Source organism: Rhincodon typus, chromosome 24 (assembly GCF_021869965.1).
Source record: "Rhincodon typus isolate 14 chromosome 24, sRhiTyp1.1, whole genome shotgun sequence".
Classification (NCBI taxonomy): Eukaryota; Metazoa; Chordata; class Chondrichthyes; order Orectolobiformes; family Rhincodontidae; genus Rhincodon; species Rhincodon typus.
This window is the reverse complement of record NC_063355.1, coordinates 42,013,358-42,040,279: the sequence shown is the minus strand read 5'-3', so window position 1 is coordinate 42,040,279 and position 26,922 is coordinate 42,013,358. Positions and strand designations below refer to the sequence as shown.

The following is a 26,922-nucleotide window of genomic DNA, read 5'->3' as shown; positions in this document are numbered from 1 at the left end:
ACACCTTGTTATCTCAGATTCTCCAGCATCTGCAGTTCCTACTATCTTTGTCCACCTGCAGCTGGGTGGCAGGTTCATCAATCAAAATCATGAACATTTTAACTGTCCCTTGCTTACTGCTGCCCGACTCAGATTCACATGGGGATGGGCCAGAAATACCAATTGTAAGGTAAACTTCTCAGCAATCTGCCATTTATTTCTTGATGTGAAATTTGATCCGAAGTATTGCAAAGCAATTTGAATCGAAGAAGTGTGCAGGAGGTCTCTCAGATTTTGCTCTTGGAAGTCTCTCTCATGGAACGTGACAAATTGATTTGAGTTTTTTTTAAAATTCATTGCAAGTGCTGCTGTTTTATTCCTTGATTAACACGATTAGCCCCTGTGGGGTCCTCCTACTGCATTATTATCCCAGCAACAAATAGTTCTAGTCAAGCAATGACCCATAAGAAAAGCTCTTGTGCCAAATTTAACCACTACCTTGTTGCCTGTAATTCCACGTGGGAGCACCTTTCCTTCACAATGGGACATTTCCTCAGACTAAACCAGAAAGCCGATCTCCACTCAAAGTGCTGTATTCATTCTACACCATAGTCTTTATACAGCACCATTTACATTCTCAAAGTGCTTTTGGGCATGTTACACCAATTAGTTACTTTGTTTGCTCTTTTTTAATCACTGTTTTAGGAAACATGGCACCTAATGTGAACACTGCAAGCTCTCAAAAAGATCAATACAGTAACAATCAGATGACAGTCAGCTTCAGTGATATTAGTTTGAGCCATACAAAATGCAGACGTGCACGCACACACAGACACACACACACAGACACACACACACAGACACACACACAGACACATGCATTTGGAGATGGACTTCCCATCCTAGATATAAAACAGCATTGACAGGTAAGAGGGCACACGCATCCAACAAAATTATATTTCACCCAGAAATCTATTAAAACTTGGATCAAAGAGAGATTACAACTGTTGGGAAAGACTGAAATGCCCTCCATTTTATTTCTTCATAGGATGAAGGCATTGCCAGCAAGGCCAACATTTATTGCCCATCCTCTACAGCTTCATTCCCTGTAGGCAACCCTCCGAGGTCCGTGTGCGGCACTGATTTCTGGAACTGGAGGTCAATGCTAGGAACAACGTGGGCACGCCAAGCACGACCCTCTGAGCAGCTGCATGTTGCTCAATAGCCCTCAAGGTGGTGGTGGTGAGCTGCCTCATTGAACCTTGCAGTCCATGAGACGTGAACAGTGCTGTTGGAGAGGGAGTCTCAGGGATTTCCACCCAGTGACAGTGAGAGATTGGCAATGCAGCTCCAGGCTAGTCAGGCAGTCAGAGACTTGGAGGGGAGTCTTTCCTATAAATAAGAGAAGGCTCATAGCAGTTTTTTAAAAGATTATGAAAGGGTCCAATTGGGTGTCGTGCAGAACCCCCATTAAAAGTACAGTCATATCAGGTACATGGGAAGATGGCTGTGGTTGTTGGAGGTCAATCATCTCAGCTCCAGATATCTCTGCAGGAGTTCCTCCTCAGGGTAGTGTCCTAGGCCCAACCATCTTCAGCTGCTTCCTACTGATCTTCTCTCCATCACAGAGTCAGAAGTGAGAATGTCCGCCAATGACTGTGCAATGTTCAACACTATTTGTTACTCCTCAGGTACCCCTCACTGAATACTTCGCTATCAACATCATGGGGCTTACCACCAAGCAGGAACTGAACTGGACCAGCTGCATAAATACTATGTCTACAAGGAGAGGTCAGTAGCTAGTACTGCAGCCAATAACTCACCCCAACCAGCCCAATACAAGGCACAGGTCAGGAATGCGATGAAATACCTGCTTGCATGAGTGCTGCTCCAACAACACTCGAGACACATGTCACAATCCAGAACAAAGCAGCTGCCAGATCACCAAAACCACTTTCAGTATTCACTCCTTCCAACACCATTTGGGAGCAGCAGTGTATACTGTCTACAAGATACGCTGCACAACTCACCCAGACTCCTTCAACAGCACGTTCCAAACTCACCCAAATACAGTACTGAAGGAATGCTGGTCTGTCAGATACACCATTTTTAGATGAGAAATTAAACAAGGTGTTCCCTCTCAAGAGGAGGCAAAATAATCCGATCACACTATTCTGTAGAGGAGCAGGGGTGTTTGCCCTAATCTCCTGGCTGTTATCCATTCCTCCATCAGCATCACTAAAAGCAGATGATCTGGTCATTATCTCATTGGACTGTTTGTCAGACCTATATTACAACAGCAATCACAATTTAGAAGTATTTATTGGGTGAGAAGTGTTTTGGGGACACTGTAGGATTCTGAAAGAATTATCTAAGTCTCTCTTTCTTTCTCACATTTTAATTTAAAGAGGAAATGTGCAGGAAAAGTTCAACTAGTCATTCTAGTTAGTGTCATCATAATGAACCAGACAAACCCCCTCAAAATATATTAAGAAAATAATCTAGACCCCAACGTTTTCTTATTTCAAAAGGTAAATATAAGGTATTGTGTTCCAGATGCAATTCAAATGGTCAAATTGAACAAATTTAAACAAAACACACTTTATCTTTACATTACAGTTAAAATACAGACAAAATAAAAATAAAACTTAACTCAACTTAACTCAACTCCATCAAAATGCTTAACAAAATAATATATATATTAACGACTACTAATTCACTGTTCCAATATAGTAACACCCCATAAACACACCCTTGGCAAAGGCAAATTCAGTAAAACAGATTGTCTCACAGGCAATTCTAGCAGCAGGAAGAGAACACCAGCTTTTATCTGTAAGAGAGAAAGAGATAGAATTTGCAGATCCAGCTTCAAGATCCCAGCAACCGCAGAAAGCTAAAACTAAAAATCCTGGTTCTGTGGGAGTTTGATGCCACCCATTCAGGCTGCTTCTATTATTCCAACTTTTATAAAAACCCAAGGCCTCACAAGCTGTTTACTTTATTGGCTTTCAGCAGACCACTCAGCACTTCTGTTTCAACCTTTCTTCATTTAGAAAAAGGACAAATTACACCTCAAAGCCATAGTACCATCATACCATATAACACAAACCCAAAATTGCTACGGTGCCATTCAGTCATTGTCTCTGTACTGGCTCTCTGACTCAATGCCATTCTTCTCTTTTCCCCAGAATCTTAAATGTTGTTTCCGTTGTGCATCGTAATACTGACACTTCACCCACAGCCCACAACAATGTGATCTCCTGAGACAGGAGAAAAAAAATAGATAAAGTGATCAGATATGAGGCCTGTGAGGAGTCCCCCCATGTATAGACAGGAGGAGGAGGCAGCCTTGTGGCACAATGGATGGACCTCTGGGCCTGAAGTTCTGGGTTCAAGGCCTGCACTGGGGCATGCTGGCCATTGAAGTTGATGATTAGCCTGTAACATTTTTCCGATATACCTGATGGCAGGCAGCCATCCTGCAGGAGGCAGCGGTATCCACTTTGCCCACACGTTTGGACCAATCCAGTGGGAACCATTCAACTTTGGAAACAAGGGTAGGAAGTGAGACAAACTGACAGGACACATCCAGTTAGGGGGTGCTGCAGAACTTTTATCCAACCCAAATTAAACAGCCAACTAGAATAAAGCTGGGCTCCACTTACTCACCAACTGGGACCATTCCAGGTGTTCAGAATTTGACCGGAGGGATGTCTGGAGGGAGCTGAGCAGTAAGATTCACAACTGATCAAATTATTCCTCTGAATCGTGTGGGAGACAAGACTTCCCAAACCTACAGAGGTGTTTACATTATTACCAACCGCATTCGAATGGACAGAAAGGGGAAAATGGTCCCACAAGGATTTGTGCTGGGGCCTTAATTATGTACTATATCTATTAATACTTTTATATAAGACAATAGAGAGCTGTTCTAATGACACAATGATCAGTGGCACAGGAAATAGTTTAGAGTGAAGCATAAAATTATAAAGAGACATGAAAAGATTAATTGAATGTACAAGACTGCAGTAGACACAGTGAAATAATGTCCTCTATTTTGGATCAGAAACAGAAACTAGAATCTCTTGCAAATGATGCAAAGCACCAGCAACAGAGATCCATGATTATTTAGGGATGTATTTACTTCATTTAGTTGTCATCAGGTACAAAAACAACGAGGCTAACTGAATGTTACATTTTATAATTAATGGACTTGAATGTAAAGGTAAGGAAGTTTTGCTGCTACTGTACAAAGACCTGGTTAGACTGCCCTCTGGAACATGATGTACAGATCACCAGAAACCACAGCTTAGATATTTCAGTCATGGCAGGGTGCAATACAGAACAACCAGAATGTTACCAAGGCTCCAAGGATTAACTCATAAACAGAGATTACATAGATGGATTATCTCAAAACATAAAAGCTTAAGGGGTGCTTTGAGTTGAGATTTTAGGGAATTTATAAAGGAATCATTAGGAAAGAGAAGGAAAAGAAACAGTGGGAGAGACAGCGAGAGAGAGAGACAGCAAGAAAGAGAGAGAGAGAGAGAAAGAAAGCGAAAGAGAGAAAGAGAGAAAAAGAGAGAGAGGGGAAGAGAAAAAAGAAAGAGAGAGAGAAAGAAAAACGATAGAACGAAAAAGAAAAAGAGAACAAGAGAGAAGAAAGGAACAGCTGGGGAGAGGGCCAAAACAAAGAGGGAGGATCATCACTGGAGATCAAAAGTGTTGGTAACCAAGGATATTGAGGTACCTGGGGCTCTTGGGATGCAGTGGTAGCGTACCTACCTCTGGGCCAGAAGGGTTTGAGTCCCACCTGCACTAGAAGTGTGTCATAACATGTCTGAATAGGTCGATTCAAAATATTTTATGAACAGTGTGCGACCAAAATGGAAATAATTGGTAGAAGGATTAGTAAAGATATCGAGTGGAATTTTGGGAAAACACTGCCTAGTAGGGAGTTTAAAATGTTTCAGCATGTTGAGAAAAACACTTGGGATGGGAGCTTCCTAGGCCATGAATCACCAGTAGTGCTTGGAGGTGTGTTTGAGCTTCAGTAGGAGGGGTGGGGGGGTCTGTGTAATGCTGATGCTGTTTAAATTGCCTCAAATTGCTCAAACTTGAAGCCCCCCTCCCTTACAGAACAACACATCCACTCCAGGTGTGCTCACAGCCATTTTCAGCCCCATCGCAAACTCGTTGTTTCCAACATGGTGAGAGGCAACAGCAGCTGCTCCTCAGTCACTGAGCTTCAAGGCCCACCTTTCCATGTTGGTGAACAGACTGGAGCTGGTTCTTCCTGGCAACTGCCAACCTGCTCATGGAGGCAGCCAGATGCCTGAGGCAGTGGATCCTGCGCCCTGTACACTACTGGTAGTGTGGTCTACCCTGGCAGTCCTCTGGAAGAGGTCAACCCTCTCTGTACCACCAGGACCTCCAGGGACCTGCTGGCAAAGTGGGGCACTGATTTCCCTTTGTGGTAGTTGCTCAGTGCCACCCACAAATCTGCCCACTGCTCCAGTGCATATTGAGTAACTCCCGTGACTGCCAACATCATGGGGACTGCCCCCCTCCCCTCCACCCTCTCCTGGGTTGAGTCCGTGCCTGGTCTCCAACAATCCTTCCAGTGCCAGCGGCTATGGGCATTTCTCCCTTGACCAGCTGCAAACACATGGCAATGATGTGCTCGTCGGCAACTACTCCTGACTCCAATCTCAAGAACAAAGCCACTGAGGTGTGTCAGTATTGGAGCTGGTGTGAAAGGGGACATTGAGGGAGGTGAAAGGGAGTAGGACAGCTGTTAGTGCTGCTGGGTGGGGCAGGAAATGGTGAGGTGTCCCGACTGACCGAGTAAACACAGAGGCCATTCTGGGTTGGGGGGTGTGTGTGCACCTGACTCTGTGTATGTCTACCTGCCTGTCTGCAAGGGACACGATTAGGGTAGCAATGGCAAGAGTGAGCAAGGGTGGATATTGCACGTGGCAGTGAGTATGGAAGAACATGAGATTTGGTGGGAGGTGGGTGCAGTAGCAGAGAGAGAGCGCGAGTGTGAGGTCACAGAGAAAGAGTTTGACACTTATCCTCTGGAGCAAATGTCATCCATCTTCTTCCTGCACTGGTTCCTCGGGACCATGGAGACTGCACCAACCTCGGGGGCAACCTCTGACCAGGCTGACAGCATGGTCTACAATGGCACCCCTCTCTGTACCACCAGAACCTCCAGTCCTTGTTGGACAAGCAGGCATCAATTTCCCTTTTCCCCATCCCCAGGGTGAATGTCTGCAAACGTGCAGGGCAGCCTCAGGCAGCCAGCACTTTGAGGGCATAACAGCCTAAATCTGGTACCTGTGCCAGGGATGTTGGTACGCCCTGGGATATCCAGGCAATGACAGAGTATTTCCGATTATGGCGAGTAGAATAAACTGGGCAAGCTCAGGGCGATAAGTGTGGAGAGGAACCCTCCACAAAACTCAACAAAAATAGCACCTCGCCAAACTCTGGAATCAATCAATCAATTCTTTAACCGAGAAGCTGTAATCTACAGAGAGCTATTAACTGAGCGCTGGTCAAGGAGATTAACCGGAATCAGTATTCCCAGTACAGATAGGAGGGGCTGAATGGCCTCCTTCTGTGCGATAAATCTTTTATATTTCAATGTCATAAGCTTATGATAATCAGCCATGATTTCACTGGATGGCAAAACTGGCTTCAGCAGCTGAATGGCCTCTTCCTGTTCCTAATCCATAGAGAAGAGACAAAAACAGATTGCTGACACAGGCAGGATATTTGCTTCCATTTTATGTTGAGACCATTTTAATCATAACATCTTAGGACTACAACTGACTCATCAGAGCAAATAATTATTGTGTAATTTGTAGCTATTTTTAAAAGTCAGATTTAAACATTTAACAATTAACTGAAGTACAATCTTGATGCACTAATATGCTTTCAGTGGGGAAGGCTCAGGAGACAGACAAAAAAAAACAGGAATCTAAATGTCAGTCAAAGCAGTCACCAGTCAATGCTTGTGAGATTATTCCATCTGGAGTCAGTTAACCTTAACTGAAAGCCTAATTTTTCAGGATGTTGGTGGCAATTACTGACTAGAAGAATTATATGATTTGAGTTCTAGGTCTAGACGCACTGCTCCTGGTAGGAAATTGCCTTATGAACTGATCAGTACGTCTGATGTGAAATTCTTGTGTTCAGGGTGGGCTGGGACCTGTTTTCAATATAGCACCTGGGCTAACTCCAAAACCACAGAGAAATAGCCAGCAGTGAAACATCTGCAGGGATCAGAATTTCTACAGGGGATCTTTCAATCGTCTGGGCCAGCCCAATGCACAAATCGACTGCCAAAGAGCCCCTTCAGAAATCCTACCAATTGAGGTGCAGCTAATCGAACTCTGGCCAACAGCCAATTGGAAAGTCGCTGTCCGCTCTCCTCAGGGGGAGGAGTAAGGAAAATAGTATTCAATCCAGGCCCAACTCGTTCCCCAAGTGATAGCAGAGGGGTCTGGTGCAAATTCCTGTTCTGACAGAAAGGCCTGAGAACACACATCGTACAGGGTTCCAGAGGGTGTTTCCAAAGCTTGGAGATGGTGCTGTCTCTGGGAGAGGAGTAATCAACAACACAAGGTGAGCCAGACATAGAGAAACTCCAATTAACAGAAAAACTGTTTACACTGGAGTTTTTTTTATATTCATTAATGGGATGAGGGCATAGGTGGATAGGCCAACATTTATTCCCCATCCCTAATTGCCCAGGGGCAGTTCAGAGTCAACCACATTGCTGTGGGTCTGGAGTCACATATAGGCCAGATCAGGTAAGGATGGCAGTTTCTTTCCCTAAAGGACATTAGTGAATCAGATGGGTATTTCCCCCAACAACTGACAATGGGTTCATGGTCATCATTAGATTCTTAATTCCAGACATTCTAGCATGGTTGATAGGCTGGGCCTGTACTGGGTATTTAGAAGAATGAGAGGTGATCTTATTGAATCATACAAGATTCTTAAAAGGCTTTGCAGGTTAAATGCAGAAAAGTTATTTCCCCTTGTGGGACAGTCCAGAATCAGAGGGCATTATCTCAGAGTAAAGGGTTGTACATTTAAGACAGAGATGAGGAAGAATTTCTTCTCTCCAAGGGTTGTGAATCTGTGAAATTCTTTACCATAGAGGGTTATTGAGGCTGGGTCATTAAATATATTCAAGGCTCAGATGATCAGATTTTTAATCTGCAAGGGTATCAAGGGTTTTAGGGAAAAGGCAGGAAAAGGAGTTAAGGATTATCAGATTAGCTATGTCTTGTTGAATGGTGCAGCAGACTCAAAGGGCTGAATGGCCTATTTCTGTTCCTATGGTCTTATGGATTCCCCTGTGGAACAGTCTCACTGAATGAAGATAGCCTGAAAACTAAAGTCCATTATTGTTCCACAGTGCACAGACTTGCCTCATCCTAAATGATTTCTTAATATACAACAGAAGAGCCACTAGACCTTAAGTACAGATACCAATGAAGAAAGCCAGTGGTCTCTTTTATTTTGAAACTTAATGGGTATTGACAGTGTAAATTTATCAAAGCCAGATTCAATTAAGATTGCTTCAATTAAGATTCCCAAGACAACCCAATTACCATCAACAATTAAAACTATATTACTTTAAGTTACTTTATCATAGATATGTCTTTATTCATATCCATACCAAGAAATTAACATAAAGGGCATTTAATGATGGTTATTCATAGTAACCTTGAACAGTGGTTGCTTTCCACACTGTTCATTTTATTGGGAAAATAAAATTGATCAAGGAACCAGTTGCAAAGGGGAAGGTGTGTTTGAATTGACCCATCCATGCCCCAATAGGTAGACATAAGATATGCCATGTCACTATCTGAAAAAAACTTCAGGGGAGTTCCGCATGGTGTCCAAGGACAATAGTTATCCTTCAACCAATATCACTAACATGGATTAACTGGTCAGTGTCACAGTGGTGTTTGTGGGAGCTTGCTGTGGTCAAATTGGCTGCTGGAATTCCTATACTACAGCAGTGACTACAATTCAATAATACCTTATTTGCACTTTGGAGCAACCTTAGGCTTTATATAGGCATTGCAAATCTTTTCTTCCTTCTATTATCAAATGAAGAAGTTTTATTCAATTAAAGAATGCACATTGGGAACAAGTCTTGAAGCTGGATCCTGAAAGAATCTCCCCCAAACAGTAAGAGTTGTCTAAAGCTTTAGCACAAAAAATAGTTTCTGGAACAGACTTTGCTTAAAGTGCTGAGAAACCAGAGAGAACTTAATAGAGTTTAAACTTACCTCCAGGTATGGCAGAGTGCAATCAGAAGAACCGCAGATAAGATAGCAATGCCAGTAATGACTAGGAAATGAATGAGGTTGTCTTTGTCCCCGTGCTTTATCAAGGTCCGAAGATCAGGGTCTGTGCCAGTTTTAAACTGGTAGAGTAGAAGGAAGCCACGGCCCTGGTCTGTGGTGGTGATCAGCTCCACCACCACCTCCACCATCTCCAGGGAAGAACCAAACATCAACGTCTTGTTGATGGGGCTATTGGCTCCACAAAATCGGGCAGAGAACGTAATCAGGTCCGAAATGTATAAAACATCATTTGGGCAGACCTCTGGAGGGATGAAGGGTGTCACTTTTGTCACAGGGGTCACTGTGACCTCAGTCAAATCATTTACTTGCTGTTCCTGACGCTGGTCAATTTCAAGCCTCTTTTCACCTTTTTGGACCCATTCGCTGTCGGGTTGTGGGTCTGCATTCATGTCTTGGTAACTGCCAAAACCTGTATGTGGGTCACTCAGATTTGACTTTTCAGAATCATTCTTATTCAATTCGCCAAGCCAAGAGTCTGTGATTGCGAAATCCTGCTTTAACGGTGGCATCTTAACCATTTCTAATTTTGCGGACTTTTCCTGTGCCACTACTTGTTTGTCTTTAGCTTTATAGGAATGGGTCATAGAGTAGTCTCCTTCAAAAGTTTTTGAATTAGACACATTTGTCTCATTAAACAATATCCTTCTTCTTCCACCTTGAACAGATTCCTTTGCATGAGGATATAAGTCATCGGATTCTCGACTCTGGACAGTTCCCCCTTTCTCTGATGGCCCAGAAACAGATCTCTCTCCATTTGTCATCACAGGAGTTGATTGGTCACCAAGTAGAGATTTAGCATTGTGTTGACTCTCAAACACGTCAAAATCAAAAACTTCCAAAACAAGACGGACACCAGCTGGGATGAAAAACTGCCACAAACAGTGAGTGCCTGGAACATAACTTATGGGAAAGCCAGGTGAGAGGATAATGCCTTGAGCTTCGGAATCAACAACGGCTCCACATGTGTAATAAACCTAAAAATAAAATATTGCAGGGAATCACCAAGATAACCCAAGATTGGTCAATTACTTCCAGCTCCTACTTCCTTTCCCACTTGGACCCCTTGTTTTAATGAATCATACTCAACACAGAACATGCTGGAGGAGGGTTTGGAGATACTCATGGAGGACAATTATCATTGCTTCCTATGAGGAAAGGTTGAGAGAGCTAGGGCTTTTCTCTTTAGAATGACGAAGGATGAGAGGTGACTTGATAGAGGTGTACAAAATGATCAGAAGTATAGATAGAGTGGACAGCCAGAGACTTTTTCCTAGGGTGGAGGTAGCTGTTATGAGGGGGCATAGTTTTAAAGTGAGTGGAGGTAGATATAGGGGAGACATCAGAGGTAGGTTCTTTACTCAGAGAGTGGTAGGGGCGTGAAATGCATTGCTAGAGACGGTAGTGAAGTCAGCCTCATTGGGGCATTTAAGCGGCTATTAGATAGGCATATGGATGATAGTATAAGGTAGGGGTGGAGGTTAGATAAACCTTAGGTTTAGGGTAAAAGTTTGGCACAACATTGTGGGCCGAAGGGCCTGTACTGTGCTGTACAGTTCTATGTTCTATGTTCCTGATTTGATCATACTGGGTATAGATCATATGCTCAATGGCATTGACAACTATAGGCTGGTTACAGGTTAAAGTTTCTGAAACAGGTAACAGGTCAGGTGGTGGGCCCCAGGTTTGCTGATTTCTTCCAAATAAGAGCTGGACCTTCTTCCAACTGGGACACAGATCATTTCATACAAAAAAGTTAGGACAGCAAGGAATGATCCAGAATGGGAATGATTTCCTGGGCTGGTTCTGGTCGTCTGCAGGATTCGGGAGGGGAAGTTTTCCAGATTTTCTTCGCAATTTGGTGTTGCTTTTTAAAACCTGGCGTTTGCCTCTCCAAGAAGATCAGAGTTTTGATTGGAATGGATATAGATTGTGATGCACAGGGTTGCAGGAATGTATGTGGTTGGCGTGTCATTGTTCACTTAAGATTGACTGTAAAATGGACATGACCAAACCCCCTTCCCACATCCAAAACCTCCACCCCAACCCCCCCCCCCCTCCCCCCCCCCCCCCCCAACTCCGCACTCCCCTCCCCTCGTCCTCGCTGGTCAGACAGAGTGGTTTCACTGGAGACTGATTTCTTGGTCTCTGGTTGTTGTGCGGTTCAGGGAATTAAAGGGACTTACTCCCAATTGAGGGGAAGTGATGGCAGCGTGTTTATGTCACTACACTAGTAATCCAGAGGCCCAGGCTAATGCTCTAGGGACATGGGTTTGAATCCCACAATGGCAGATGGTGACATCTGAATTCAATAAAAACCTCAAATTAAAAGCTGGCCTAATGGCAAGCAAGTGCCATTATCGATTGCTGTAAAAAGCCCAGCTGGTTTACTGATGCCCTTTCGAGAAGGGAATCTGCCATCCTTACCTGCACTGGCCTGACTCCAGACCCACAGCAATGTGGCTGACTGTTAACTGCCTTCAGGCACTGGGAGAAAGGCAGTAAACACTAGGCCTGACCAGCGATGCCCACATCCCATGATATTTTTTAAAATTGCCCTCATCCCCTATAGACTGAAACAAGTCTTTGGCTCAGTGATAACATTCCTATCTCTGTGTCAGACAGTACATGGTTTGAATCCTGCCCCAGATATTTCAACACGTTCAGGCTGAAGTTCCAACTATGAACACTCTGTTGACTTCCGGTGGGATAAACACATCAAGCGGAGGTGGGCCCGGACTTCATTCCCCATTCCAACCCTTTCAACTGAGCTCACAAAACCCTGTCAACCCCACTCCAGCCTATTCCCAGCCACCATTGACTGGACAGAAATGGTTACAGCTGAAGGAGTGTTGACATCACGATTACAGATAGCATCAGGGATGTAGCGTGCACTCTGTATCAAAACCACAATCTTAGGTGTCAACTAGTACATAAACCAATAAAAGAACACATTTTGAAACCATTAACATTTTTCCATACTTAAAAGAAGTTTACAACTACCAGATGTGACGGATGTGCTGGGCAATCTCCTGAAGAACAAAACCCAGCATGTCAACTTTAATCTTCAGTCTTAAAGCATACCAGGTTCCTTCAAAGTCCCATTTTAATTTAAACCACTTGTCACCACACTAAAGAGCTGACTTCAACAAACAATTGAAACACTCTCTGATCCAGAGATAATCACAAGATATAGTTATTCCTCTACATTTCCAAAACAAGCTATGTAAACACAAGATCAGATTGGTCTGTTTCTCATTTTTGAGCAACATTCTGCCCTTAATAAAATCTCTTAAGGGTGACCCCACCTCTGAAATGAACGGAGTAATAAGTGATGCACTGGGCTGATATGATCATGGAGCGAAGGGGAAGGAAGTGAAGAAAACTCCAAAGCTCTGTCGTTCCCACGGTAAATACTGACATTTGCTGCTGATCCTACCGAAGTTGGTATGTTCAGGGTAAGCTCACCTACTGTAACAACTTCCATTTATACATCCCAAGTTCTTTCACAGGAGAGTTATCCTGAAGGACACAAAGGTTTAGGAAGGGAATTGGAGAGCTCCTGACTCAGGCAGCTGAAGGACAGTGATATTGGAGCAATTAAAAACCAATGCAATAGACATTAACACTATGCAACTGCCTCCCCCAATTGAAAGCAAGTCCCTTAATTCCCTGAACATCATCACAACAGAGGCCCAGAAACAGTAGTAAGCAGAGGTATTGAGTAGCTGTATGGCAGGAAGATGTTAGAGATAAAGGGAATGAAAGCATGGTAGGATGTGAAGCAAAATGCTGGAGGAACTCAACAGGTCTGGCAACATTACATCGGACTCAAAACGTTAACTCAATTTCTCTCTCCACAGAGGATCAGTTTCTCCAACATTTTCTGTATTTGTTTCAGATTTCTGGCATCTGCAGTATTTTGGTTTCATTTGCAGGATTTGCATGTTAGAATCTGAATTTTAAACCAAGGTTTAATTAAGTTGGGTATGTACCTACATCAAAAGGGTTGATTCTCATGATCACCTATTCAAAGAAGATGAAACAAGTGCGGGGTGAGAGGTAGATTGAGGACCACCCAAATCCTATTGAAAATAGAAATGTCTTTAGGACAATGTCCCCTGGAGAGGCCCAAATCTCTCAGAAAATGTCTTCAGTATCTCCACTGGTCAGTCACTCCAGCAACAAGCAAACATCCCTCTGCTGGTCACAGCCTGTCTTACTTGCGGTGTCCTAGAGACCACAGAGACGCCACATTGAACAATGCTCTGCAGAAACTGCTGCAGTGTCCAAGTCATATCCCATCCTCCTCATTCCCTCTGGACTGGATTGCAGGAATATGCTGGCACATTACCAGGCCCCATATCCTCATCGTAAATTATTGTAAACAGTTCCACTTGCCAATACCCAAAAATGGAAAAGGAGATTTCTAGTTCAACACCATAAGTATCAATGGAGGAGAAGCAGCTTTTATTCATTAATGGTCGATAGAATTGAATGTTACAGTTCAAAATGGAAAAACAGCAAAATAATGTTTTTAACAACATTATCTTTAAATTTTGTTGCTTTTCACACTCTGGTGCCTGTTTTGTATCAATTAGGAATGCCTCTTTTGGCCTATTTAAACTGTAATTTGCAACTGCATAAGCCATGGATTTAATAATGAATCTCACGAGAGCTCCTGAAAAGAATCTCAACATAAAATTGATTAAATAATTACAATGTAATAAGTACAATGACAAACTGACTTGAGTTAAGGCTCACTTTCAATTGCATGAACATGTAATCAGTTTCCAACAGAACCTGTGGCAATTCTGGAGGTTTACTAAAGTAAAAGCAAACCTGTTTCGCCAAAGTGGCTTCTACTAAAATCATGTTTGCCAGAAAGGAAGAGAAGATTGCTCAGTATACTGGATTTTAAAAACGGGTGAAATGAGGCCAGATCAAAGCTTTTTCACACCAAAGGTTGCAATTACTGTGTAAACATTCTTCTATAAAGACCTCCTCTGTTCCATGCACAAGCTTGCAGAGATCAGAGAGGAAGGCTGCATGTTGAGTAAACGTTGCATTTCCACAAGGATGACTTGGACTGTATTTACACATTGCCAAGTTCATAGCAGAGTGTGTGCAGTATGAATGGCACTGCAGTGTGACCTTGGTGGCATCAACGTTGTAAAGCTACATTCTCTGGGGCACCCAATGGGGGATGAATAATACCAGCAAACACACACTCCTCCCCTTCCAGATGCAAGCCTCCTGAGGTATTATGCTGCAGGCATTACACTGAAGTTACTGAAACAGGCCATTCAGCCGAACATTGATATATAGACTCCTCACTTTACACCATCCACCCATACCAACACATATTTTATTACTTTCTGCCTTCTACACTTATCAAGTTTCTCCTCAAACGTACTGATGTTATTCATCTTGGTTCACTGTGACAGAGTCTTCACCACTCACTGGCTAAGTTTCTTGCTATTAGTGAGGCAGTTATATTTATGACCCTTATTTTCCATCTCCGTCACAAGTGGAAGCATCTTCTCTACATTTACCCGATCAACCTGTTTCATAATCTTTAACACATGAACAGCATAAGAAGGAAGAAACAAACTGAGGGTGAAGCTGCCATTGTCTTCACATGGGGAGGGACTGAGTGGTTACAAAATGTGAAAGCCATCAAGGGGAATGATAAGTGTAATCGGAAAGGTGGAAGTCAGGACAGTTAAGATAACTGCTGTGGGCTAGAATAGTCTCAGACAGAAAAGAAGCCATTGAGAACAAGCTGGAGTAGGGCATTCAGCCCCTCTATCCAGTTCCCCAATTTAATAAGATCATGGCTGATCTGACTGTATTCTCAAATCCACATTCACCCCAAGAATCATTTGCTTCCCAGAATCTATATAGCTCTGTCTTAAAAGATTCAAAAGATGCTCTCCCATTATCTTTTCAGGAACAGAGCTCCAAAGATTCATGACCCTTTACGAGAAAGAATTTTGCCTCATCCCTGTTTTAAATGGGCGACAATATTTTTAACCAGTGACCCCTGGTTCTGGATTCTCCCATAACAGGAAACACCCTTTCCCTATCCACTCTGTTAAGACCCCCTGAGGATCCTATATGGTTCAATCAAGTCACTTCTTACTCAAAGAGGGGGCCATTCAGATCACTGAATCACTGACAGCTCTTCCAAAAAGAATCTAGAGTTGTTCCAACCCTTGGCATTTTTGTCCTACACTTGTAATTTCTTCTTCTTAAATATTTATCCAATTTCTTTCAAAAAGCTACAGTGGAATCTGTATCCACTAACATTACAGGCAGTACATTCCAAATTCCAAACATTCATGGCTTAAAAATTTATTTCTCTCATGTCACCTCTGGTCTTTCTGCCAATCATCTTTAATCCTTAATCCTTTGGCTACTGATCTTAGAAAAAAACTTCTCCTTTCTCGCAATTTACTCCATTAAAACCCTTCATGACTTCAAACTCCTGCAAAGAGAACACAAGCTTCTCAAATCTCTCCAAATAACTACAATCCCTTATTTGTGACCATTTAAGCAAACTGAAAATAGAAGTTATTCTGCAAAACTTTAATTTGTTACAATGTTTATGTTATTGGTGAAAGTTGATCTACAATGTCTGAATATTGTACCAAATTTAAATCCCATGGAATTAAAACCATCAACAGTCCCCTTCCATGTTCTAAAGGGAAAACTACTATCTTACGGAAAGGGTTCTATATCAAAGATTCTTTGTGTTGACGTAGAATGGGAATTGAAGAGCAGGAGAACAGAGAATACACCTTCTCCCAAATGGAGGTATCAACTTGTCTGATGTCAGGAAGGAGAGATACCTGAATGACTTCCATATTAAATCTCCACAGGGGAGCAAGGTCTTGAATAATCCTTTGGCTGGATCCATTGCCGGGAAGTTAATTGACCTGAGCTTGGGGATGGAGGGAGGGTTTAGGATCCAAACATTCTTCCTTGCTTCAGTTGTATTTATAGTAACTTCACTGAAAATTGCAAGACCTTCTGATAGGAATTCGTGTAACAAGGAGGGTAGAAATACATCAGATTAAAAAGTTAAAGACAAAAAGCAAAGAACTTGCATTTATGTACTGCCTTCAAAACCACAGTCATTGAGGACTTTAATTGTGCAATGACAGTGATAAAGTAGTAAATGTGGCACACAAACTCCCACAATCAGTACTCGGAGAATGAAGAGATAACCTGCTTGAGAAGTCGGCAGAGGGATATATATTGGCCAGAACACCAGGGAGAACTAAACAGAAAGCACTGGAAATACTCAAAAGGACAGGCAGCAGCTGAGAGAGAAGTGATTTTAGTGTCTTAGACAAGTGAAATGGGGAAGAAGGTTGGAAAAGGAACAAAAAGGTCAGAAGACAGGACAGAAGAGATGGCCCAGTGTAACACAAAGGAAACAACCCCTTCGGAATGCTGAAATGTGAGGAGAGGGGAAGGAATGCAATGTGATGGCATCCTGCTGGTCTCCTGACACAAGACCTACAAAACATCATCAAAATAGCCACTCACTGAGACCAAGTAACTTACCTGCCTTCCTACTTCTTAGGGAAATTGATGGCTAGAGTCACCATTTCCGCCTATTGATCTATTTTGTTAATTAGATACTTCAAAGCTGAGAATGGCCTTTTCCTGTTCCTAGAAATACACAAACACACAAACTTGCACAGGACATCAAAATCAAAATTAATAAGAGTGAAAGTGGGGATAAAGTCGATGACAATGGGGAAACAGCAGGCATGTTGATTAACTACATTGCCACACTATATACAGTAAAGGAGGATAATCTACTGGAAGTCTTGAGGAGAGCAGTAGTGGATCAAAAACAGGGACTGAATGAAATTAATGCAAGTAAAACATCGATAATGAGGAAATTATTGGAATTAAAGAGTGACAAATTCCCAGGATCTGACAGTTTCCATTCAAGGGTGTTACAGGTAATAGGAGAGCACTTTGTAGCTGCCCTAACAATAATCCCTGGATACAGGGGTCCTCCCTCTGGATTGGAAAATTGTAGATATCATTCCACTTTTTAAGAAGGGTGGAAGAGAAAATCCATGGAATTATAGACCCGTTAGCCACATATCTATGGAGGGGAAATTGCTGGGGTCTATACTTGAGGTCAGGAAAACTAAATCTTGAAAATCTTCCATTAATCAGGGATAGCCGGCATTGATTTATGACAGGTAGGTCATGCCTGATAAACTTCACTGAAACGTTCGAAGACATGCCTAAGGTAATGTCTGCGGGTGTTGTTTATATGGACTTCCAGAAGACATTTGATAAAGTCCCACATTAAGAGATTGTTAACTAAGATAGAAATCCATGGAATTGAGCGCAAATTACTGATGTGGCCAGGAAATTGGTTGAGTGGCAAGTGACAGAAAGTAGGGGTAATGGGCAGGTACTCAAATTGGCAGAATGTGACAGTGATGTCCCACAAGGGTCTGTGGTAGGGCTTCAATTATTCACACTATTTGTTAACAACTTGTATATTGGCATAGAAAGTCATATCTCCAAGTGCACTGATGACTCAAAGTTAGGCAGAATTGTAGATGATAGCATAAAATTACAAAGGGATATTGAAAGACTAAGTGAATGTGCAAAACTGTAGCAGATGGGGTTCAATTTAAGTGTGAGGTTATCCATATTGGACCTAAAACTGATGGATCAGGACACTGTCCAGATGGTATGAAGTTAAATACAGTGGATGTCCAAAGAAACTCGGGAGTTCAAGTGCATAGATCATTAAAATGTCACAAGCAGGTGCAGAAAATAATCAAGAAAGCTAATGGAGTGCTGGCCTTTATATCTAGAGGACTGGAGTACAACAATGCGGAAGTTAGATTGCAGTTATACAAAACCCTGGTTAGACCCCACTTGGAGCACTGTGAGCAGACCAGGGCACCATGCCTTAGGAAGGAGTGAATGGCCTTGGAGAGAGTACAACATAGATTTAGAAGAATGATACCTGGACTTCGGGGGTTAAGTTATGAGGAGAGATTGTACAAGTTGGACCAGTATGCTCTAGAACTTAGACAGTTAAGGGGTAACCTGATTGAAGTCTTCGAGACATTAACAGGAAAGTAAATGGTAGATAAAGATAAACTAATGCCACTGGCTGTGGGCTTTTAGAACTAGGGCCAGACCATTCAGGAGAGATATTAAGAAGCACTTCTATACACAAAGAGCAGTAGAGGTTTGGAACTCTCTTCCACAGATGGTATTGGATGCTGGATCAGTTGTTAATTTTAAATCAGAGATGGTACATTTTGCTTGACAAAAAATGTCTAAGGGATAGGAGCCAAAGGCAGGTTTATGGAGTTAGGGCACAGAGCAGACATGATCTCACTGAATGGTGGAACAGGATCAAGAGGCCAAATGGCCTACTCCTCTTAATTTGTAATTTGAAAAAAAAAATTAGAAGTATCAAATGTAGAAGGACTTTTGAAAGTATTTTTCCAAAAATTATCTTTAGATGACAGCCTTCAACAGAGATTTAGTCTACACTAATCATGAATCATAAGGTGTAAAAGAAATGCAATGCAGAAGAAATTATTTAAACTACACAAGGAATTGCTTAAACATCAAAACATTTGTGCCAGCCACTTTACAATGAAGTATCATTTTTGTTAGTGCCATTAACCATTTGAAATTGATTTCAGAATGAACATTCTTTTAATGACTGCCTTCTCAATGTTGGCTTCCCTCCAGCAACTTCTTAAGCAGCAGAAGCAAAACTGGGTCAAAGATTAATACAAATTAGCACAATAAAAAATTAAAATAAAATGACTCTAATCATCCTAAGCTTAAAAAAAACTGCTTCAAAACAAAATGAATTCAGGAACAGTTGTCTTAGATATTCAGTCTTATTCAGGTAACCTCAGAATTATCAGGACTCCCAATAATACATTTGAATTCAGGCTTGGCAGTGGAGAGCAAAGCGGGGTAAAATGTTGAGGGCAGTAAATCTTTGCATTTTAAGGACTCGAGGATCCTTTCTTAAATTGACTGAAAACATTTTCCAATGCTGGAGTTATTAGTGGAGATATCAATAAACCTGCAGACTATGCACCATGTACTCCCCACAAAACATAAAAAATGAGAATGGTTATTTCTGGATTTCAAGCAATTTTGGAAAAATAAAACATCATAACTGAGTAAACTACTGACTGAAGTAGTTCCCACTTACACAAGATAGAATCAGAAGAGGAATCTTTGTCAGCAGAATCTTCAAACAAATTGGATTTGAGAGAGATTATAAGAACATTCACACTTGAGTTGATTGGAGTTTTACTGCAGATAGCCAATTGTCAACAAGCTTATAGATAATTCATCAAATGGCTTGCTATGCTGGAACATTGAGTAATTTAGGCTGCACACATTGGTAGCTAGTAGTGCAACACATGCTGAGGATGGAATTAGATTTGGAAATTGAAGTTCCTAACTGTATGAAACAATTATTATCATCCTCCTCCAATCCTCACTTGCGTTGACCGACTCATGCAGAACTTACTTTACTTAGTCCCATTCTAGTACGGGTCGTCTCTCCCAGAGCAACACTATCCAAAAACACAATGGCAGGTTCCACAGGAAAACTAAAGTCCTTCTGCTAGTTGTCTCCAGCATTTCTCTCGAATCCTCCACTGCCTGCGAGATATCAGGCTACATCCATTTTTGAAGGAAACCCAATTTCATCCAATTTAAACACTGGGATTCCCGAAGTCTTTGTCCTTACTCCATGCCACAAACTTTGTTCCTTCCCTGACCATTGTCATGGGAATGCTGCGCACTGAGGCTTACAGTTTTTAAAACAAAACTGGAATGATGCTGCATTTCCAGCGCTGATTAACACTGTTTAAATCCTTACTTTAATCAAAACTGAATACCACATTTTTGGCTGTTATGTCCAATAATTCCTAAATACAATAAATGGCGCTACCACGGTTGCCAAATCTACATTCTCTCCTCCTGTTCAGGAAATAGTGTGAATTCTCAAAGCAATTGGAATTGTTGATGTAGAATGAAGATCTTGTTACTTTTAAATCCATCAGGCAGACATTTTAATAACGTAAATAGAAAGAAAACTTTATATTGAAGCAATGCAAGATTTACTCAGATCACTCACTAAATTCTGGTTTGAATGGAAACTTGATCAACTTTCAAGCTCCGAGCTTTTAAAGTGATAGCAAGCTTCTTTTGAGCCAATTGTAAAAAGAAACGCAATCCTGATTAAACAAAGATTTTACAAAACAATCAATATTGGCTTCCCTTAAAGTGAAACAATTTTTTAATCTATGGGATTCCTCGTCAGGTCATACTTTTCTGTCATATTCTGATTTAGTTGGAAATAATCCTTGTAACAAGTGATAGATTTATGTTAATATTTTATAGAAAACCTTTCTTCTGATCCATTAATATACTATACCTTGCATTAATTTAGCACCTTTTATTTCCTTTATTCTTCCATGGGATGTGAGCTTCACTGTTAAGGCCAACATTTGTTATCACTTCCTAATTTCCTTTCAGAGCATCTGAGAGTCAACTAGGGCACTGTGGGTCTGGTGTCACTTGTAGGTCATACCAGGTAAGGACAACAGATGTCCTTCCCTAAAAGGACATTAGTGAACCAGAGGTTTTTACATCACTTCATGGTCGCCATTGCCAAGACTTGCTTTTCAATCCTAGACTAATTGTGTAATTTGAAATAAAACCAGCTGCCCTGGTGGGATTTGAATTCACTTCCCCTAACTATAGTCTGGACTTCTAGAGTGTTTGTCCAGTGGCATTATTCTTAAATACGCAAAGGTCCAAGCCATAAGGAAATATTAGAAGGAGTGACCAAAAGCTAGAGGTAGATTTTAAGGAGAATCTTAAAGTAGGAGTGAAAATAGAGAACAGTTCTGAGGAAGGGTCACTTGACCCGAAACATCAAGTCTAATTTCTCTCCACAGTTGCTGCCGGACCTGCTGAGCTTTTCCAGCAATTTCTGTTTTCACTTCTGATTTCCAGCATCCTCAGTTCTTTTGGTTTTTATTTTGTATAAAATGAGAATTCTTTTTTAGAGTATAGGAAGGGCATTCCCGAGATTACAAACTGGAGAGAAAACCTTTGACAGATTTCATACTGGTTGCACGCATGTGCACTATCTCCTGGCAGGAAGGATAGGACTGGGGTTTCTGTATTTAGATTGCAGAATCAACTACTGGCTGTTAGACAGAGTTCCAGCTCACACCATTAAATAATCTCCAATACTGCACAAGGTCACATGATAATTATACATTAAGAGAACTATTTGTTCCATCTTTATTGAACCATCTTGAAAGATTTTATAGGTGCAATTTCAAACTATTTCTTAAAATGATTCTGTGGTTTTCACTAAGTGCTTGCTTTCCTTTTCTCAGTTTCCCGTAATATTCCCACTACTGACTGACCTCTGCTGTCTTCGACATTTCTGCAAAGTGATCCTAGTGATTAAAAAAAAGGAAATAATTCAGTCTCTTCAGTTTCTCGTTAATTAGATTCTGCTTAATCTGTATCTTTATTCCATCTACCTGCTTTGCTTCCAAAACCTTTAATATCCTGACCTTAAAAAACCCCTCAATACCTGGCATTTAAAGTGTTTGTATCTTGGCTGTGCCTCATATATTTTAATTGATTCACTGTTTGATGTATGACCTATGTACCTGGCTTTGGACCAGCACAGAAATTCAAGCACAACATTGCTCAACTGTGTGGAAGGCAGAATATCTTTTTGGACTGATAAAAACAGCATCCTGTTAGTGGAAAGTGTAGCTCAAGCAATAGCAGCAGCACAAAACGGCCTGCTTGACCTGTTGTTTAAAGCTGCCTACCATACGACTGGTCACCAATTGCTAAACAATCCTGAGTCTGTTGCAAAAGACTCTACCAACCAATTTAAGATAGTGTGGTGAGCTCCTAACATAGAATCATTCAGTTGCACAGCATGGAAACTGAGCCTTCAGTCCAATTCATTCATGATGACCAGATTTGTTAAATAAATCTAGTCCCATTTGCCAGCATTTGGCCCATGTCCCTCAAAACCCTTCCTATTCGTATACCCATCCAGTTGCTTTTAGATGCTGTAATTGTACCAGCCTCCACCACTTCTTCTGGCAGCTCATTCCATTCATGCATCAACCTCTGTGTGAAAAAGTTGCCCCTTGGATCGCTTTTAAATCTGACACCTCCCACCTAAACCTATGCCCTCTAATTTTGGATTCCCTTACCCTTGGAAAAAGACCTTGGCTTTTCACCCTATCCATGCCCATCATGATTTTATAAACCTCTATAAGGTCACCCCTCAGCCTCTGATGCTCCAGGAAAAATAGCCCCAGCCTACAGCTCAAATCCTCCAACCCTGGCAAAATCCTCGTAAATCTTTTCTAAACCCTTTCCAGTTTCACAACATCCTTCCTGCAGCAGAGAGACCAGAATTACATGCAGTATTCTAAAAGTGGCCGAACTGATGTCCTGTACAGCCATAACATGACCTCCCAACTCCTATACTCAATGCACTGACCAATAAAGGCAAGTATGCCCAATGCTTTCTTCACTACCCTGTCTACCTGCGACTCCATTTTCAAGGAACTATGAACTTGCACTCCAAGGTCTCTTTGTTCAGCAACACTCCACAGAGTTCTACCATTAAGTCCTGCCCTGATTTGCTATTCCAAAATGCAAAACCTCACACTTCTCTAAATTAAACCCCATCTGCCACTCCTTAGCCCATCGGCTCATCTGGTCAAGGTCCTGTTGCAATCTGAAATAACCTTCTTCACTGTCAACTACACCACCAATTTTGGTGTCATTTGCAAACTTACTAAACATTCCTCCTATAGTCACATCCAAATCATTTATATAAATGCCAAAAAGCAATGGACCCAGCAACAATTTTTGTGGCACACTACTGGTCACAGGCCTCCACCATCACCCTCTGTCTCGTACCTTCAAGCCAATTTGGTACCCAAATGTTTCTTTCTGAAGAAGGGTCTAGGTCCAAAACATCAGCCTTCCTGCTCCTCTGATGCTGCTTGGCTTGCTGTGTTCATCCAGCTCTACATCTTGTTATCGCTGGTACCCAAATGGCTCTCTCTCCTGGATTCCATGTGATTTAACCTCACTAATCAGTCTACTGTGCAGAATCTTGTCAAACACCTTGCTGAAGTCCATATAGACAATGCCCACCTCTCTGCCTTCATCAATCTTTGTCACTTCTTTAAAAAACTCAATCAAGTTAGTAAGACATGATTTCCCATGCACGAAGCCATGTTGACTATACCTGATCATTCCTCTCCTTTCCAAATACATGTAAATCCTGTCCCTCTGGATTCCCTCCAACAATTTGCCCAGCACCGATGTCAGGCTCACCGATTTATAGTTCCCTGGCTTTTCCTTACCATCATAATGGCACCACATTAGCCACCATCCAGTCTTTTGGCACTTTACCCATTGCTATCGATGATAAAAATATCTCAGGAAGGGGCCAGCAATCACTTCCCTAGCTACCCACAACGTTCTAGGACACACCTGACCAGGTCCCAGGGATTTATCCACCTTTAAGCATTTTAAGACATCCAGCACCTCCTCCTCTGTAATATGGACATTTTTCAAGATATGAGTATTTATTTATTCGGGTTTTCTAGCTTCAACATTATTCTCCAGAGTAAATACTGATCCAAAATACTCGTTTAGTATCTCACCGATCTCCTGCAGTCCCACACATAGGCAGCCTTGTTGATCTTTTGCTGCTGGGGGAGGTAGTGGCAGCAGATACTATAGTGACTTTTAAAGGGCATCTTGACAAATACATGGATGGAATGGGAATAGAAGGATACGGTCCCTGGAAGGGTAGGGGGTTTTAGTTGTGATGGGGAACATGTGGGTGCAGGCTTGGAGGGCTGAAGGGCCTGTTCCCATGCTGTAATTTTTTTTGCTCTTTAAGGGGCCCTATTCCCTCCCTTGTTACTCTTTTGCCCTTAACGTATTTGTAGAATCTGTTTGGATTCTCCTTAACCTTATTAATTCTCATTTGATATTACACAGGTATTCATAAGGACTCGTTTTCTTCAACCAAAATGAATCTGTCCCAGTTTTGAATTAGCCTGAGCTTGGGGAGCCTACAGTCTCCATAGTAATGATTTGATCAACCAGAATCCCCTTCCAATCATTCTGCACCTTTTTGTGTAAGTTATTGAGATCGTTTGAAATTTGGCATTCTTGGAATTGTGCTGATGAAGGCAAGATAGAAATGTAACATGTCTTTGTATTCAGCAAAAAGGCAACAACAATGATGGGTCTTACCTAACGCAAGGAGAGACCCATTCCCCAGCCTATTCCCACAGCTTCAGGCAGAGAATTGCAGGGGATTGTGGTTTAGAAAAACAAGCATAACAAACCATGAAAATGTGGCCATTTGATACGTTGTACATACTCCGGTTTGCGTTTGAACCAGAATAAAAAAAAGTTCCTTTTGGTAAAACCGTGGAACTGGCAAGTGTCCAGAACACCTTTGGAAAAAGTCAGCTCCCTCCTTCTCTAGGAGCAGTTCATTAAAGCCGCGGATACATTTCCCCCCTCTCATTATCCCTCTCCTTTCTTCCCACCGTCTACACACACAATTTACAGATGTTGTACATTGACCAATCTGCGGGAATAATGAAAACCTTCCTCCATTCCTGTTTGTCAATGGGGATGGGTAATAAGTTTAACTTAATATAACCTCGGAAAAAGGAAGTTATTAAAAGCCCCGTTATTTTTAATTGAGTCCGGATTGCGGACAGATTTACATTTCAGTAAATTAGACCAAGCGATGCCATCAACTCCGTTTGAATTTACAAACCTTTTTAATGATTTTCCCTCCTCATATCTACTTCCCCAGCCACAACTTGTTTGATTTACAAACTTTGCTTCAATGTGAAACAGATTAACATCGCAAATATTGGCTTCGCTGAAACTGAACCAGCTTTTCAAAACTCATCAAATGGTTTTCACAAGTTTACAAACGGGTCGCTTTCCGAAGAACAGTCAATGCTGTAAAAACGAGATGGAAAGATTATTCCCTGATGGCATTTATCTGCATGAACACCATCTTCACTGGTTTATTCCGTCTTACAGCCGCGTAATAACTATGTACCATGTATATTTTTTTCAACAACTGGAAATGATGACAACGTTACAATTTTCCGTAAAGCTGCTGTTTATTTCCCCCCTTCCCGGTACCTACCTTGCGGGATGTAGGCTCCACATTACAGACACAAACTGTCCCCAAAGTGAGGATCCACAGCAGTTTGCCAGCGGAGCTCTGTTCCATGGTGTTCCTGCCAGCCCCAGCCCGACCACTTCGTTCACCTGGATACACAGAAGCGCGCCCCCCGGCCGTGGAGCGAGCGCGAACACGCAGGCGGGCGCGCCCCCGCCAAGGCTCTCCTTAAAACGGCAACAAATCTGCTTGCCTGTGCAGAAAGCGAGAGGTGGCCCCCTATAGGGACCTTTTTGAACCAGAAAGAGACAGCTCCACTTGTGGCTCCGCAGATTTTATCGAGTTATTCCCAGGGATAGTTGTTGGTCCGTGTCAAAATTCTGTAGTCAATGTTGCAAAAATGCAGTGCGTTTTCAATGTGTCACATTGTGTTTGGTGATCTGACCTTGGTATCACTGCGTTTGCTACATTGTCTGCAGAGTAAAGTGTCTAGGACCCATGAACTATAACAACTCACATCATTCTGGCTAGGGAAATATATTGGCTTTTCTTTCGCTGACGTTAGGTCCAAATCCTTTTGAACTCCCTCGTAATAACACTGTGAGGGTCTTTGCACAACATGACAGTTGGGATGGTCAATAAATATTGACCTAGGCAGCAATACCCACATTCCACGAAAAACCAATACAAATATATCGTTCCCTTCCTGCAGTAAAATGCCCCAGTACATTTCACAGCAGCAATTTAATAAGAAAGAAAAAAACAAATATAGTTTAATCTGGATTAAAATGCTGCTATACTGAGTCCATCCAGGCTAATCCACAACTACAGTATACATTCTAAGACAGTAACTAGATATTGTTACTGAATGCTCCAAATTCACTGATGCAATAATTTTCACTCACTGGATTAGGGATCTGACGACCAGTATCTGCAAGAACTTCCATGTCTTAAGTTTGCGCTTTAAGTAAATTAGCAGCAAGTCCAGAACTGTAGACATGACTTAGAGGACAGACCTTGATTGTGATGAGCCCAGAGTTGAACATATAGTTAGTGAAGAGCAGCTTTAACTAAGTGAACATTTTGGTCGCTGCTGTCCAGCTCCTGAATAACAAGTGACATCTTTCCCTTTAGCGCTAACTGTTCTCTAAATCAGCAGCAACAGCAGCACTGTGGGAATTGCTAGCAATACCATTTATTGCCTACTCCTAAATGCCCTTAAGAGGGTGGCAGTGAGCTGCCTTCCTGAACCACTGTAGTCCCTGAGGTGCTGATACAACC

General features: G+C 42.0%; 1 protein-coding gene across 1 annotated transcript in view; it reads right to left on the bottom strand.

Annotated features, from left to right (window-relative positions):
• Positions 1 to 25,772, bottom strand: part of si:dkey-112e17.1 — a 46,505-nt gene extending 20,733 nt beyond the window's left edge. Inside the window, exons 1-2 of the mRNA XM_048611369.1 lie at positions 25,666 to 25,772; positions 9,300 to 10,351 (exon numbers count right to left, since the gene is read on the bottom strand). Of these exons, the coding sequence (XP_048467326.1) occupies positions 9,300 to 10,351; positions 25,666 to 25,752 (1,139 nt within the window). The 5' untranslated portion in view covers positions 25,753 to 25,772. The remainder of the gene's footprint in view (positions 1 to 9,299; positions 10,352 to 25,665) is intronic.
• Between the last annotated feature and the right edge of the window lie 1,150 nt (positions 25,773 to 26,922).